This window comes from Asterias amurensis, chromosome 2 (assembly GCF_032118995.1).
Source record: "Asterias amurensis chromosome 2, ASM3211899v1".
Classification (NCBI taxonomy): Eukaryota; Metazoa; Echinodermata; class Asteroidea; order Forcipulatida; family Asteriidae; genus Asterias; species Asterias amurensis.
The window spans coordinates 17550887-17566881 of NC_092649.1; the positions used below are offsets into that span (position 1 = coordinate 17550887).

A 15995-nucleotide genomic window follows, 5' to 3' on the forward strand; every position below is an offset into this window, starting at 1 on the left:
ATGCATAAAATTATATTAAGATACACCAAGTGAGAAGACTGGTCTTTGACAATTACCAATAATGTCTAGTGTCTTAAACAAAATCTATAATGACTTAGTACAAGTCCTGATTATGAATTATGCTTATTCATGATCACATAAGTGTAAGTTGTCACAATAATGTTAATTGTTAGCATAAAAACTCACGTACAAAGTTTACTTGCTTAGTATAATAACATTGTGCGGTTCCAAGGAACAGAGTTTTTGAGAAAGTGGTACTTCTCACTCAAATAATTAAAGACTCCACAACTTTTAGGATGCATCTGCTGAAAGCACACTAGGTGTAAAGTGCGACATGCGTCCGATCTCAGTAGTTTTCTTTCATTGACTCTCTTGCAGATTCGATGACAAATTGAGCCAAAATGTCACAGGTGTATTTTACACAAAGTGAGAACACTGGGTTTTGACAATGATCAACAAAATGTTCGCAGAGCCTTTAAGGCCTAACTAATATTACTATTTCCCACAATGTCCCTTTGAAACTTCCGTAGTAAACTCTTTGGTACATTACCAGCCCCCCCCCCCCCCCCCACAGCATTTGCGGAAATCGTCCTACATATTAAAAAAATATCTTCTTTTTCTTCTTCTTATTTCGTCAATTTGTTGTCTAAATTTCGTTTGTTTCAGGCTGAAACTGTACCCGTGGTATGGACGTATCAAGTCGGCCTGTAGTTCAAGTTCTATCCCTGAATAAAAACGTAAAATAATGTAGCAAAAACTTTATCCATTTTGAAAACGTTGAAGGGCATTTTACTGTTGGTATTGACTGTAAAAATTAATTACAACTGCTGTTGTGGAAAAAGATCACTTTTTATCCCCATAAATTTGAATAATGAGTTATATTCCATAAATGCAGATAGTTTACGTCTGCGGAGACAAACTGCTCCAGACTTTCGACACATTAAAAAATTCTACCACCTTCTGAAGTCAACAGTAGGATTGAAACAAAACAGTGCGTACCAATTACTAAACGTATAATTATACAATCGCTTTCATAATGGTGGTTGTTTGAATATATACAAAGATCGACACTGTTCGTAACTGTTAATTTTGCTGTTTTAATTTTTTTTTAATATTCAAAGAAAGTGTTACATGTGTATTCCCAATATCAATGGCTGCAAAATGTATAGATTAGCCCTACATGACTATAATGTTGACACTGTGGGGGTTCGAACATGGAACATGGGAGGACTTGTTTGTTGTTAAGATTTTTTTTTCTCTCTTTTTTTTAACGATTTGTACAACCAAATCCAAAGGCAATGGTCGCTTTATTAACAGTGTCATAAAAAACAAACAAAAATACACCGAAACAATTTTAGCTCGAGTCAAACTTGGACATCTGATGTAAGCACATTTTGCTTTAGACATTACGATCGGCTCATCTATCGTTTAGAGTAAACTTCAGTCTATAAATCTTTAGGGGAGTATATGGGTTTATATTTAAAGAGAGAATATTGTTAATTCAATTGTGTTTGTGTAGGAAACACATGTTTCCATGTACCTGTTTCCATCTCACGAAAAATAATAAGTCTATACATGAATTGAAGCGAACTAAAGGATGGATTGAACAGAACATTATGTAGGTAATTTAAGCCCGGTTGCAGTGTGCATCTATGAATTCGCTTCGAACTCCATTCTTCTGAATAATTAATGACATTCAAGCTTAATATGGTTTTTAATTATATAGTTTGCCAGGAAGGGGGTTATATTAAACGGCACCAAAATTCAGTGAAAGGAATAGTGAGGGTAAACCCATACAGGATGTAACACTCCTCAGTTCTAGCGTTCAGAAATAATTGTTGGAAATAGTTTTACTTGATATATTCGAATGTCCCTCTACAATATCCTTATAATGTTCAGTCATCATCCTCTTCGGATTCTGGTTCCTCGTACTCGGAATAATCAGATCCACCTTGAGAGCCTTGGTTCTGATTCCCAGGTCCATTCCAACTACCGGGTGCGTGTTGGGATCCGTTCTCGGATTCGTTCTCAGATTCGTTCTCGGATTCGTTATCGGATTCAGCATCAGAAGATTGGACTTGGCTAGCAACACCCCCGTTCTCAGATTCGTTCTCAGATTCGTTTTCTGATTCGTTCTCGGATTCGACCTCGGATTCGTTCTCAGATTCGGCCGGTTCAGCGTCAGAAGATTGAACTTGGCTAGCAGCACCCTCACCTCCTTCTGCCCCGGCCTCAGATTCAGCGGCCTCGGATTCAGGGGCCTCGGATGCCTCTGATTCGGCTACTTCCGACGATTCATCTGACTCTGTCTCTCCACCAGCAGGTCCTCCAGGTCCTCCAGGTCCTCCAGGTCCTCCAGGTCCTCCAGGTCCTCCAGGTCCGCCGCCGGTACCAGCACTCGACCCAGGGATGTCAGGGAAAAACTGCTCAGCAGGTGCAAGGAAGGAATTGGCATAAAAACCATCCCCTTTCTTTTCCTGCCTGAAGTTCCTGGCGTCTTGGTCTCGACCCTCATTTTGATCGCCACCTTCATTTTGCTCGCCAGCTTCAGATTGCTCGCCACCTTCATTTTGCTCGCCACCTTCATTTTGCTCGCCACCTTCGGATTGCTCGCTACCTTCGTTTTGCTCGCCACCATCAGACTGTTCGCGACCTTCATTTTGCTCGCCACCCTCTGACTGCTCGCGACCTTCATTTTGTTCACCAGCTTCAGATTGGTCACCACGTTCATTTTGCTCGCCACCTTCATTTTGCTCGCCACCTTCATTTTGTTCGCCACCTTCATTTTGCTCGCCACCTTCATTTTGTCCATTGCCCGCGAAGAAGTCTGTATTACCTACGCCTTGGTTTTGAGCCCCTTGGACGCAAGGCCAACGTGACACGACGTGTAGGTTTCGGTGCCGTCTGCTCTTGCAGCTCTTCTGCAAGACCATACACTCTGAGGCGTATTTCTTTCCATCGGAACCACACACTTGCACATGACGGGCATTTCTGCAGGTTCTTGGGCATGTTTGTTTGACGGTTTCAGGGTTTTGACCTGTATACAAATGAAATGATGAACAATGTGAGTCAATATGCAATGATGACACATTTAGGTTCGGGGTTGCCACAATACTAATAACGTTGAAACTATCCTTAAAGTTTTACTGGAAAATCCTGGTGTTGTAGAGCAAAATAAATCCCACAAACAAACAAACAAACAAACAAACAAACAAACAAACAGACAGACAGACAGACAGACAGACAGACAGACAGACAGACAGACAGACAGACAGACAGACAGACAGACAGACAGACAGACAGACAGACAGACAGACAGACAGACAGACAGACAGACAGACAGACAGACAGACAGACAGACAGACAGACAGACAGACAGACAGACAGACAGACAGACAGACAGACAGACAGACAGACAGACAGACAGACAGACAAACAAACAAACAAACAAACAAACAAACAAACAAACAAACAAACAAACAAACAATCAAACAAAGTCTAGAAATAAATACACATAAAGTTTTGTATATTTAAGCATAACGGTACGATGGATTGGCTTAACGAACCTTTTAGATTTAGGTTAGCGGGGCATCGTCCGGTGTGTTTTACGGTGGCCGAAGTCTGACCCTCACAGTTTTTGAGGGCCAGCTTGCATGCATTGATGTATGTGGTTCCGTCTGTACCACAGACCTTGCCTGTGTGTATTTCGCCCTCCTCCAACCTGTTCAAACACCTGCGAAAACTACTCTTGCAGCTGCGTCTTGGTGCTGTAAGGATTGATGAGAAGAAGTTGTATTTTGTTAGGTGGATAATAAACACTTATTTTGCTCAACTGGTTGTCTTGATGCGAAAACTGTTTATGACGCATCCGTCTAATTTGCATCCACTTTGATCTTTAATAAACCGAAGCTGGATGGGTAGTTGAACACTTTTGAAAATACACAAGCAAACTACTCATGTAGGATTCGAACCAACGTCTGTTGAATATAAGGCGGGGCCGTGGCTTCGAATCCCACCTGTGTAACACCGTATGCAAGTCAAGGAAAAGGGGTAAGCCTGTTTTAGCCCTAGGAGTAGGTGGCAACGGCCTCTGGAAAAATAATAATTGTAGCCCACACCTCGAAGTGGCCTCCAGGCCTTGTATGTCTGGCGACTTGCATTAAATAAAAATACAAAACACTACGCTATCTTTTTTGTTGTAGGAAACTATTTTTTCAGAACAGAGAGTTTTTACGTCCCATCAGTAACTCTGGAAGGACACTTGAAAGAGCATTTCTCAAGAAATAAGTAAATTTAATAATCACGCGTGTGTAAATGCTGACACTCACTGGGCCCAATTTCGTAGAGCTGCTTAAAGACACTGGACACCTTGGGTAATTGTCAAATACCAGTCTTCTTACTTGGTGTATCTCAACTGATGCACAGAATAACAAACCTTTGAAAATTTGAACGCAATTGGTCGTCGAAATTGTGAGATAATATAAATGAAAGAAAAAAAACCCTTATCACAAGAAGTTGTGTGCTTTCAGATTTTCGAGACCTCCAAATCTGATTCTGAGGTCTCGAAATCAAATTCAAATATTTAAGTGGAAAACTACTTCTTTCTACGTTTCTTCAGAGGGAGCCGTCTCCCACAACTTTGTATACTATCGACGGCTCTCCATTGCTTGTTACCAAGTAAGTTTTTATGCCTACAGTTATTTTGAGTAAATACCAACAGTGTCCAGTCCGTTTAAAGTGCATGGTCTGTGGGATGGGGCAGAAAGGACAAATACTTTGGGAAATTGTGTCTTTAACGATACAAGCATGGACATTAATTTGTAATCGCCAGAGTATGCCATGAGAAAAATGTTTGGTTATTGGAAAATATTGCATTAAAGTCACACACACTACGAAACAGTATAACCGTGCCGCCATTTTAGATACGTGAGACACCAAAAATGGCGAAAACTGAGGTTGTTGAACTGGTGACGTCGTATCAATTGGATCAATAGCATGTTTTAAGGGCAGAGAGTGGAACTTTAATTAAGCATTTCAATTAAGCTTTCAAGTTTATTTTTAGTTTATTTTTATGATAATAGATTTTGTTTTCAACTCACCCGACTCGGCAATTGACGCGAAGGCAATCACACACAGTACTCCTATTAAAAACTTCATCTGTGGGAAATAAAACATCAAAACTAAACATACTATTGTAATTAAATCGATCAATACGCTTGTTGCAACAACAGTAAATCGATCATAGAAAACACCCCTTCGCCAATAAAAATGGCCTAATATTAATAAACTGTTTTGCATATGCCATAATGTTGTAACCGAAGTGCCCAATCGGGCAATCCCTGATGGAAGATTGACTGTAGGTCTGCAATGTTTTCCTATAGAGCCTTGTAGGAAACGGAAAAAAACAATCGTAAAATAATGAAACAAAATCACCTTTCTACATAGCCCAAACTTTTGTATCCATGACAAATCTCATATTCTATTATTGGAATGAGAGCAAGACATAATTGCTGTATCCGCTGGACTAGCTTCAGACTAAGGATTTAGGTTTTTTTTCACGGCCCAAAGTCAAGTCCTTTAACCAAACTTGACTATGGTACTACTTCGTTCTTTGAATGTTTCAAAACTATCCCTCGTACAAAATCGACCGTTGCCTAAGATCAATAAACATCCATCAGAACCCTAAGTTTAAGTTGACTGTCATCAGCATAATTAATTCACCACAGACTAATTGTATGATCTGTTTGGAAATTCAGTTAATTTCAACGAACAGTTAAAAAGCGAGCAACTGCCTGAAAAGGGGTACCTTGTTTTTGTTTCAAGATCGAAAAAAAATCTTACCTTGCTTGAGATGGAACAATCTCCTCACAAAATGTCTAAAGAAAGTCTTGTCCTGCGTGGACGAGAAACAATCACGAATGAACTTTTCCGAAGTTGGGATTCTCTTTTTATAGACCAAGCCACATCGGTTGATTTCGGGCGGTGACTAATACGTGTCTCTCACTTGGGACCTCACCATGCTTTTAGCGCCCTTGTCGTGGAGTTCAGGGAGGTATCCTTGATGGGAATGAGTCTGCCATAAATCTGTTCAACGATTTCAATTAACAAGAAATAAAGGGCTGTGACATTTTTTTTTAAAGGGAAGGTATACGTTTGGTAAACACACTTAAGGTTGACGGGTAATTACAACTTTTGGTTAGTAGCCTACCACTACCAGCTTGTTAACACTTTTCACTTCGATGGTATGTGGCTTTATTAAATGTTAAAGGGTAACAGTTTTTATGCCCCGAAATTTGAATGAGAAGCGCTATTTGACAGAACTTTTCTCAGGTGTGTTCCTATTGGGGGTTGTTCTTTCTGCCGTTGACTTACAGCCATAGGACACTTTCGGTACAGAAACAAAATTAAAAGTTCACAGATTTACCAATAACTTACAGGGCTTACAGAAAGTAATGGTGAACGACATCTCTTGAAATATTATTCCATGAAACGCTTTACTTTTTGAGAAAACGATAAAACTTCCCGTTATTTTCTCCCGACTCCGATGACCGATTGAGTCTAAATTTTCACAGGTTTGTTATTTTATATAGAAGTTGTAATACACGAAGTGTGGGCCTTGGACATTACTGTTGACCGAAAGTGTCCAATGGCTTTAACTGGATGGAAATTTTGTCGATATTTAAAAAACGCGACCACCTTTTGAAATGGAATCGTCACATAAAGTTGTATTGCAACCATTTACATGGTAAGTATAATTAAAACAAAAGAACGGTTAACATAATTAAAGGTTAGTTTTGAGATAACTTGATAACTTACTTAGTGTCGGAATAAATGGAAATTCATTGATAACTGTGAGCAACACTATGTGCAACTTCTAGCAAAATGTTAACACAGATTGTATGAAAAGGGCAGGCGCTTGAGAACGGGAAATAGTTTGCATACACTTGTTGTTGTGTTTCTGGAATTTCTATTTATTGGGAATTATTCTATTATTTAACAGTTTCATTTCATAGTGACAAAGAAATCAATTTGACACAGTTTATTTCATACTTTAGTGTTAGTGTGGTGCGCCAAGATCGCAAATGATCATACCTCTCTACCTCAATCCCAAAACAAGCAGCGACTAATACAAGTCGATTCCAACTGCTTTTGCATGATGGCAGTGGGTGACTGTATCAGTCATCATCCGGTATGTTATAAGCTGACACCGGCCGGAATCTCATATCGAAACTAAAATTTGACACAAAATATGTGTATTAAAGTGAAAACAGAAAGAAAGCTTCCCGACAAAAATGTCAAGAGGCGGACATAGCTGTGAATGTGATGGTGACTTTTAAACTTCATAGATCATGTTACGCATCATTAAACAATGAAACCATATTGCTATAAAGTGCGAACAAAATGTAAGCCAGTAGAATTTTTATTTTTCAGGTAAAGGCCAATAAAAATAAAAATGCCATGACGATAATTTAAAAAGAGGAATTTGTAGATTGAATATCTAAAAAAAACACGTACAGTCTGACGAACATTGTGCATGGTGATCGGTGACTTCTAAATAAGTTCTTTTTAAACAAAAAAGAACAATTGGAACAACTTCTTGCATAAATTAATAACCACATATTATGTTGGTAAATAATGCGCTAAAACTGAAAGACTTGGGTAAAAGTACTTTGGGCATCTGTGATAGTTTTTGTTTCAATCACAAAACCTTGACTGGTAACGAAACTGATATTTATGTACGAGTCCGCTGAGCAAGGTTAAAGGAACACGTTGCCTTGGATCGGACGAGTTGGTAACCGTTTGTTATAAAATGCACATGGTTGGAAAGATAGTTTAAAAGTAGAATACAATGTACAATGATCCACACAAGTTTGCCTCGAATTTGCGTGGTTTTCCTTTTACTGTGCGAACTAACACGGTCGGCCATTTATGGGAGTCAAAAATTTTACTCCCATAAATGGCCGACCGTGTTAGCCGACGAGGTATTAAAGGAAAACCGTGCAATTTCGAGGCATGTTTGTGTGGATTATTGTATTCTACTTTTACAGCATCTTTCTACCCATATGCATATTATAACAAACGCTTTTCAAAGACTAAATCGACCGATCCAAGGCAACGTGTTCCTTTAAAAGGTGGGCGGATGTTTGTGAGGGTCCTCTCCGGGGTTCAGTACAGCTGAAGCGGTGAGAACGCATCCCCCTTTCTAATAAAATTCTGTCTTGTTCTTTTGCCATGGCGGGGTGGGGAGGGGGGATGCAAACAAAAGGGGGAGTCAAGTAAAATAACTTTACTTGAATATGAGTTCATTTTAACACGCAGCATGAGGAATAGGCCCTACCGCGAAAAATGGGACCATATTTATTTCAGGGCCTATCCAAAACACCTGAAGTACACTCGAACAGACAACTTTAAAAAAATTATCATAGGCCTATAGCTTTGAAACTCTTCATGGCGAGTTATGAACACAAAAGTTTCTGCACAGTATAGTGATTTGTGTGTCTCACAGGCCTGACTAATTCCTGAGTCCCTGACCATGGTTACTGACCATGATTATAGCTTCCGGAGTTCAAGAGAAGGTTTATTCCCACAGGACAGCTTCAAGAGTCTAGGCTCAGTTGTTTTGCTTTTGATGAGTATAGGGTCATTCTTTGGTGAATTGGTGTTTTTTTCTGAAAGTATAAATGTTTCATTGGTAGGTAATCATCTAGCGAAATTATTGAATTTATTTTCCCCTCCATTGATCTGAATATATAGTTCGTAAAAAATGCGGGTGCTACAAAGACGCCTTTTGGAGATTCAAATTTAAGTCCGTTTATAAATGCTGTGGCCAAAGAGGCGGTCGACCACTGTGCACTTGCTGGCTTGAAACGTGAGTTGATTTAAAGTTCCTGATGAAAAATAGTAGACACTTAAAATTTGATTTAAATTCTGGTGACTTTGATGGCATATTAAGTGACAATTTCAAGATTGATGCCCAGACTCCGTTAAGAAAACTATAGGTTACAATGGTACACTAGGGGGGTCTTTGTTACGAGGTAGAATAACGCGACGGGACCTGGGCCTCACCATATCAAATCGAGCACACTAAAAGAACTCTCCGTTTTTTTTCGTGGATTCTTGTTATAAATTACACCTGATATATTTTATTGGCACTAGCAGGGAACGGGTCGGCAACGGTACGATTAAATCGAAGTGGGAATCTTAAAGGGAACCAAACAATTATATTGATTTAAATTGTTGCTTTAAGGCTTGCAGCGTTCAAGATCGTGGCTTAGTCTATTATGATGCATTCCCATGGCAACATTTCCTGACCTAAGAAATCCCCCTCACGGATCCCGGGGTAAACACAAGGGATCCAAAAGGAAAACCAGGTCACTGACATAGCGATAAGGATGACTCAGATGTTCTTTACCCTAGCACACTAATTTATGGAGCTAAACAAATGAGCAGCACTAGCACTCATTTATGGAGCTAAAGAAATGAGCAGGATATACATGTGTACAAACAAGTCATAGATTGTTCATGAGGCAATGTATTTTGACTGGTTATCATAAGCATAATCAGCGACGAGACTAGGCTATTATGTTATACTTTTAATAGGGGGTACAAGGGGTGCACCATTATTCCAATACTGTGTGCGTGTATTAAATGGAAACAAAGGAGTTTTTCAAAACAACGTGAGGGGTGGGGGCCCCCTTGGCAGTTGGGGTGGGGGTCGGAGATCAACTTGGGTGGATGGGGTATCGTGGAGGGTGCCCCCTCGACCCCAGTAGATACGTACGCCATTCATGGTGCCGCTTTTCTTGTTGTGCTCCCCCAGCTCGATGGGAGGATGGGAGTAACGGTTATCTTGACACATGTCTGCTATTGAAAACGAAAGTTTTTCCGTCTCATTTCAAATTGAATTTCCAGCAAATGGCAGGAATCAAGAGCCTCAAGTGACACATCAGGTCCTTCGAATAGTACAATTCGACGGGCGCCGCCTACGGCAGGTTTGACATTAATATTTCACTACTGCTGTTCTATTTTAAAGGTTGTTTCCAATAATAATTGTACATAAAGACATTCAGAATTATTAAACCTAGTAGCCTTTATTTGTCTTTAATATTTATACAACAAAATGTTATACAGGGCAGGCAGTGGCACTTAAAGAAGTGTAGTAATAATATTAACATGCATCATACAAAAAAACATGAGGGTCACTTAGTACTAAAAACACAATAAAAACACAAGTGTGCAATTTAAAAGAATATGGCATATCTGCTATGTATAGAAAGTACAAAGTGTTTTCCGATGACGATTTATCAGATGTTTAAAATATGAGAAGTATACAAGCATGGGAGGGTTGCTGAAGCCCTCTGACCTGAATCAAAATAGTTATCAAATAAACAAATATCGGCAATTTCTATCGGCAAGTCTTCAGCACTATCACATTGACTAGACTAAGAAAATGAACGAACAGTTTTGGTTTTCATTATAACATCAAATTGATAATTAAACATCAGCAAAAAATACAATGTACTCTCTCATTGTAAGATTAGTTTCAGATTAGATTATTTTAGTACTGATAACAAATTCATCATAAGACATGCAACTGAACTATACTACAATGAGATAATTGAACCAAATTTAAAGGTATTACACATCATTGATAGAGCTGACTATTTAGTTGCAGACAGTCTTCATGTGGTGAGTTGTAAAACATTGACATAATCTCTTGTGCGAGTCACCAGAAAATGGTGAAATAACCAGACACAATTTTCAGCGAGTAAAAAACTAAACACTGTCCTTAATTTAGGTTATCAGAAATGAAATCAGCTTTAAAAAAGTGTTTTCAAGATACAGTTTTTTCTTAAATGACTTCCCTTCAGAGAGAAACATAACACATGGAAATTGTATCAATTCTTGATCTTTACCAATCATGTTCATTACCTTTAAATATGTTAAGAATTCAAATCTATCTTTGTGACAGTATTCAACAATAATTTTTTATATCCAACTACACAAACAGCGATTATTGAGGTAGTTAATATTTCCTTAGCATGAACTGATTGGAATTTATTGCCAGAAAATAAGATTAAAAGATACTTTGTGAACTTTCGATCGTTACAAAGTTATGGTAAAAACATGATTTCTATTAAAACATTAAACACTATATAACATGAACAAAAACAATTCCCTGAGGCAAGTTTAAACACAGGATCCAAGATGGCGCACTGCCAGGTTCTTGTGCGGCAAGAGGCACGACAATAGGTCAAGAACACACTTGAATGGGTAGGTTGTGGAGTCGGTGCCACAGACCGGACCAGGGTCTGTTGCCACACTGCAGACAATACGGCATATTCCAACTGAGCTTGCAGGAGTTGTGTTAGCAGCTGAAAAGCATAGATAAACAAAAGGATATCATAAATTTGGGTTATCAAACAACTGATGAATCTTGTTGACCACATTACAGCCTTACTAAAATTGGTATGATTAGGAGAAAATGGTTTGAAATGTAAAATTTGACATGGCACGCTTACTGGTTTCCTTCACGAAAGTTGGAATATTCTTATTAAAGAATATTGTTGGTTATACAAAAACATGTAATGATGGATATTTCAAATGTTATATCCCATCAACCCCAATAATAAAAAAATTAAATTGAACAAAAAAAAAACACCAGGAAACCTAAGTAACAAGAAGTTTCAAGCCATTCAAGTGTTATTAACAAAAACAAGAAATATAATCATATTTTGTGTGAAGAATGGAAAAAAATAATTTTTAAATCAATTTTTTTATTTTCTTAGGCAAAGGGGAGCAGAAAACATAAGCTGGTGAATATTGTGGAAATTAGACTAATATGATTTAAAAAGTGAAAATTGTAGTGCATTGCCTGCCATTGGAAGTGTCATGGCCGAGTGGTTGAGAGCACCAAATTAAAACTCTGGTTGTTCTGATCAGCGGAGTGTGGGTTTGAATCCCCAGCCGTGACACTTGTGTCCAAAAGCAGGACACTTAACCATTGCTATGTCCTTCAGATGGATCATTAAGCCGTTGGTCCCATGTGTTGTGTAAACCCATGTGAAAGAACCTGGGGCCGATTTCACTAACGTCTATGTTTGCGATCATCGCTAACACACTTGCGATGAGATCGCAAACCTCAAGTCCATCGCAATTGCGATGTCGCTAATTCTGCGTTTCACTTAAGTCATCGCAATTGCGATGACACTAAAAGGGAAATAAAGTTTTTGTACGAGGCTAAAAGTAGTGACCTTTGACATCCAGCAACAAAATCGTCGGTCGTCGCTCGAAATGAATTGGCATTGTGCAGTTTAAATGTAAATCGTTGTCATGTTGGTGCACACGAACTATTGAGGAGGATGTTTAGGCACTCATTTACACCATGGTGTTCCTGGCTGATTTGGCATCATTATGCGCCACAGCACCTTGTCAACCTACATGGTGCTAAGGATTAGACCTCATATCTCAACTTGGGCCACTCCTAGCAGTATAACACCTGGCGCTTTGTATCATTTGGCAAAAGGAGCATTATAAATACAGTTTATATGAATATTGACTTGGAATGTCACTTTTTCTGTACAAAATCTAGATGATCCTTACCCTTTGAAGTAAGCAGGGGCTTTGTTGTTGCGACTGGAGCAACCGTAGCAACAGCTGGTGTCTCGGTTGTTACAACTGGAGCATCAGTAGCAACAGCTGGCTTCATGGTTGTTACAACTGGGGCATCAGTAGCAACAGCTGGCTTCTCGGTAGTTTTAATTGGAGCATCAGTAGCAACAGCTGGCTTCTCGGTAGTTATAATTGGAGCATCAGTAGCAACAGCTGGCTTCTCGGTAGTTATAACTGTAGCATCAGTAGCAACAGCTGGCTTCTCTGTTGTTACGACTGGAGCATCAGTAGCAACAGCTGGCTTCTCTGTTGTTACAATTGGAGCATCAGTAGCAACAGCTGGCTTCTCTGTTGTTACAATAGGAGCATCAGTAGCAACAGCTGGCTTCATGGTTGTTACAACTGGAGCATCAGTAACAACAGATGGCTTCTTGGTTGTTACAACTGGAGCATCAGTAGCAATGGCTGGCTTAATGGTTGTTACAAGTGGAGCATCAGTAGCAACAGCTGGCTTCTCGGTAGTTTTAATTGGAGCATCAGTAGCAACAGCTGGCTTCTTGGTTATTACAACTGGAGCATCAGTAGCAATGGCTGGCTTCATGGTTGTTACAACTGGAGCATCAGTAGCAACAGCTGGCTTCATGGTTGTTACAACTGGAGCATCAGTTGCAACAGCTGGCTTCTTGGTAGTTATAATTGGAGCATCAGTAGCAACAGCTGGCTTCTCGGTAGTTATAATTGGAGCATCAGTAGCAACAGCTGCCTTCTTGGTTGTTACAACTGGAGCATCAGTAGCAACAGCTGGCTTCATGGTTGTTACAACTGGAGCATCAGTAGCAACAGCTGGCTTCTCGGTTGTTACAACTGGAGCATCAGTAGCAACAGCTGGCTTCTCTGTTGTTACAACTGGAGCATCGGTAGCAACAGCTAGCTTCTTGGTTGTTACAAGTGGAGCATCAGTAGCAACAGCTGGCTTAATGGTTGTTACAACTGGAGCATCAGTAGCAACAGCTGGCTTCTCGGTTGTTATAACTGGAGCATCAGTAGCAACAGCTGGCTTCTTGGTTGTTACAACTGGAGCATCAGTAGCAACAGCTGGCTTTTCTGTTGTTACAACTGGCGCATCAGTAGCAACAACAGGCTTCTCTGTTGTTACAACTGGAGCATCTGTAGCAACAGCTGGCTTCTTGGTTGTTATAACTGGAGCATCAGTAGCAACAGCTGGCTTTTCTGTTGTTACAATTGGAGCATCAGTAGGAACAGCTGGCATCTTGGTTGTTACAACTGGAGCATCAGTAGCAATGGCTGGCTTCATGGTTGTTACAACTGGAGCATCAGTAGCAACAGCTGGCTTCATGGTCGTTACAACTGGAGCATCAGTAGCAACAGCTGGCTTCATGGTTGTTACAACTGGAGCATCAGTAGCAACAGCTGGCTTCTCTGTTGTTACAACTGGAGCATCAGTAGCAACAGCTGGCTTCTCTGTTGTTACAACTGGAGCATCGGTAGCAACAGCTAGCTTCTTGGTTGTTACAACTGGAGCATCAGTAGCAACAGCTGGCTTCTCTGTTGTTACAACTGGAGCATCAGTAGCAATAGCTGGCTTCATGGTTGTTACAACTGGAGCATCAGTAGCAACAGCTGGCTTCTCTGTTGTTACAAAAGGAGCATCAGTAGCAATAGCTGGCTTCATGGTTGTTACAACTGGAGCATCAGTAGCAACAGCTGGCTTCATGGTTGTTACAACTGGAGCATCAGTAGCAACAGCTGGCTTCATGGTTGTTAAAACTGGGGCATCAGTAGCAACAGCTGGCTTCTCGGTAGTTATAATTGGAGCATCAGTAGCAACAGCTGGCTTCTCGGTAGTTATAACTGGAGCATCAGTAGCAACATCTGGCTTCATGGTTGTTACAACTGCAGCATCAATAGCAACAGCTGGCTTCATGGTTGTTAGAATTGGAGAATCAGTAGCAACAGCTGGCTTCTTGGTAGTTATAATTGGAGCATCAGTAGCAACAGCTGGCTTCTCAGTAGTTATAATTGGAGCATCAGTAGCATTATCTGGCTTCATGGTTGTTACAACTGGAGCATCAGTAGCAACAGCTGGCTTCATGGTTGTTACAACTGGAGCATCAGTAGCAACAGCTGGCTTCTCGGTTGTTACAACTGGAGAATCAGTAGCAACAGCTGGCTTCAAGGTTGTTACAAGTGGAGCATCAGTAGCAACAGCTGGCTTAATGGTTGTTACAACTGGAGCATCAGTAGCAACAGCTGGCTTCTCGGTAGTTATAACTGGAGCATCAGTAGCAACAGCTGGCTTCTTGGTTGTTACAATTGGAGCATCAGTAGCAACAGCTGGCTTCATGGTTGTTACAATTGGAGCATCAGTAGCAACAGCTGGCTTCTCGGTAGTTTTAATTGGAGCATCAGTAGCAACAGCTGGCTTCTTGGTTATTACAACTGGAGCATCAGTAGCAATGGCTGGCTTCATGGTTGTTACAACTGGAGCATCAGTAGCAACAGCTGGCTTCATGGTTGTTACAACTGGAGCATCAGTTGCAACAGCTGGCTTCTTGGTAGTTATAATTGGAGCATCAGTAGCAACAGCTGGCTTCTCGGTAGTTACAACTGGAGCATCAGTAGCAACAGCTGGCTTCTCGGTTGTTACAACTGGAGCATCAGTAGCAACAGCTGGCTTCAAGGTTGTTACAAGTGGAGCATTAGTAGCAACAGCTGGCTTAATGGTTGTTACAACTGGAGCATCAGTAGCAACAGCTGGCTTCTCGGTAGTTATAACTGGAGCATCAGTAGCAACAGCTGGCTTCTTGGTTGTTACAACTGGAGCATCAGTAGCAACATCTGGCTTCTCTGTTGTTACAACTGGCGCATCAGTAGCAACAACAGGCTTCTCTGTTGTTACAACTGGAGCATCTGTAGCAACAGCTGGCTTCTTGGTTGTTATAACTGGAGCATCAGTAGCAACAGCTGGCTTATCGGTAGTTATAATTGGAGCATCAGTAGCAACAGCTGCCTTCTTGGTTGTTATAATTGGAGCATCAGTAGCAACAGCTGCCTTCTTGGTTGTTACAACTGGAGCATTAGTAGCAACAGCTGGCTTTTCTGTTGTTAAAACTGGAGCATCAGTAGCAACAACAGGCTTCTCTGTTGTTACAACTGGAGCATCAGTAGCAACAGCTGGCTTCTTGGTTGTTACAACTGGAGCATCAGTAGCAACAGCTGGCTTCATGGTTGTTACAACTGGAGCATCAGTAGCAACAGCTGGCTTCTCGGTTGTTACAATTGGAGCATCAGTAGCAACAGCTGGCTTCTCGGTTGTTACAACTGGAGCATCAGTAGCAACAGCTGGCTTCATGGTTGTTACA

The 15995-nt window shown here is 40.5% G+C and overlaps 2 protein-coding genes across 2 annotated transcripts in view; both read right to left on the reverse strand.

The window, feature by feature from the left end:
• Window positions 1-577: 577 nt before the first annotated feature.
• Window positions 578-5950, reverse strand: LOC139953821 (uncharacterized). The gene is made up of 4 exons (XM_071953394.1): window positions 5842-5950; window positions 5100-5157; window positions 3567-3767; window positions 578-3037 (listed from the first exon to the last, which is right to left on the reverse strand). The coding sequence occupies exons 2-4, from the start codon at window positions 5155-5157 to the stop codon at window positions 1896-1898; spliced, it is 1401 nt and encodes a 466-aa protein (XP_071809495.1). The 5' UTR covers window positions 5842-5950; the 3' UTR covers window positions 578-1895.
• A 4127-nt stretch (window positions 5951-10077) lies between these two features.
• Window positions 10078-15995, reverse strand: part of LOC139950038 (uncharacterized) — a 55617-nt gene continuing 49699 nt past the window's right edge. Inside the window, exons 4-5 of the mRNA XM_071948672.1 lie at window positions 12604-14148; window positions 10078-11375 (exon numbers count right to left, since the gene is read on the reverse strand). Of these exons, the coding sequence (XP_071804773.1) occupies window positions 11191-11375; window positions 12604-14148 (1730 nt within the window). The 3' untranslated portion in view covers window positions 10078-11190. The remainder of the gene's footprint in view (window positions 11376-12603; window positions 14149-15995) is intronic.

What these genes read in the sequence shown, in the direction of transcription:
- LOC139953821 (XM_071953394.1), bottom strand. Translation starts at nt 5,157, where the DNA reads ATGAAGTTTTTAATAGGAGTACTGTGTGTGATTGCCTTCGCGTCAATT. An exon ending in CGCGTCAATTGCCGAGTCGG is followed by an intron (nt 3,768 to 5,099) that starts GTGAGTTGAAAA and finishes CAATCCTTACAG; the next exon opens with CACCAAGACGCAGCTGCAAG. An exon ending in CGCTAACCTAAATCTAAAAG is followed by an intron (nt 3,038 to 3,566) that starts GTTCGTTAAGCC and finishes ATTTGTATACAG; the next exon opens with GTCAAAACCCTGAAACCGTC.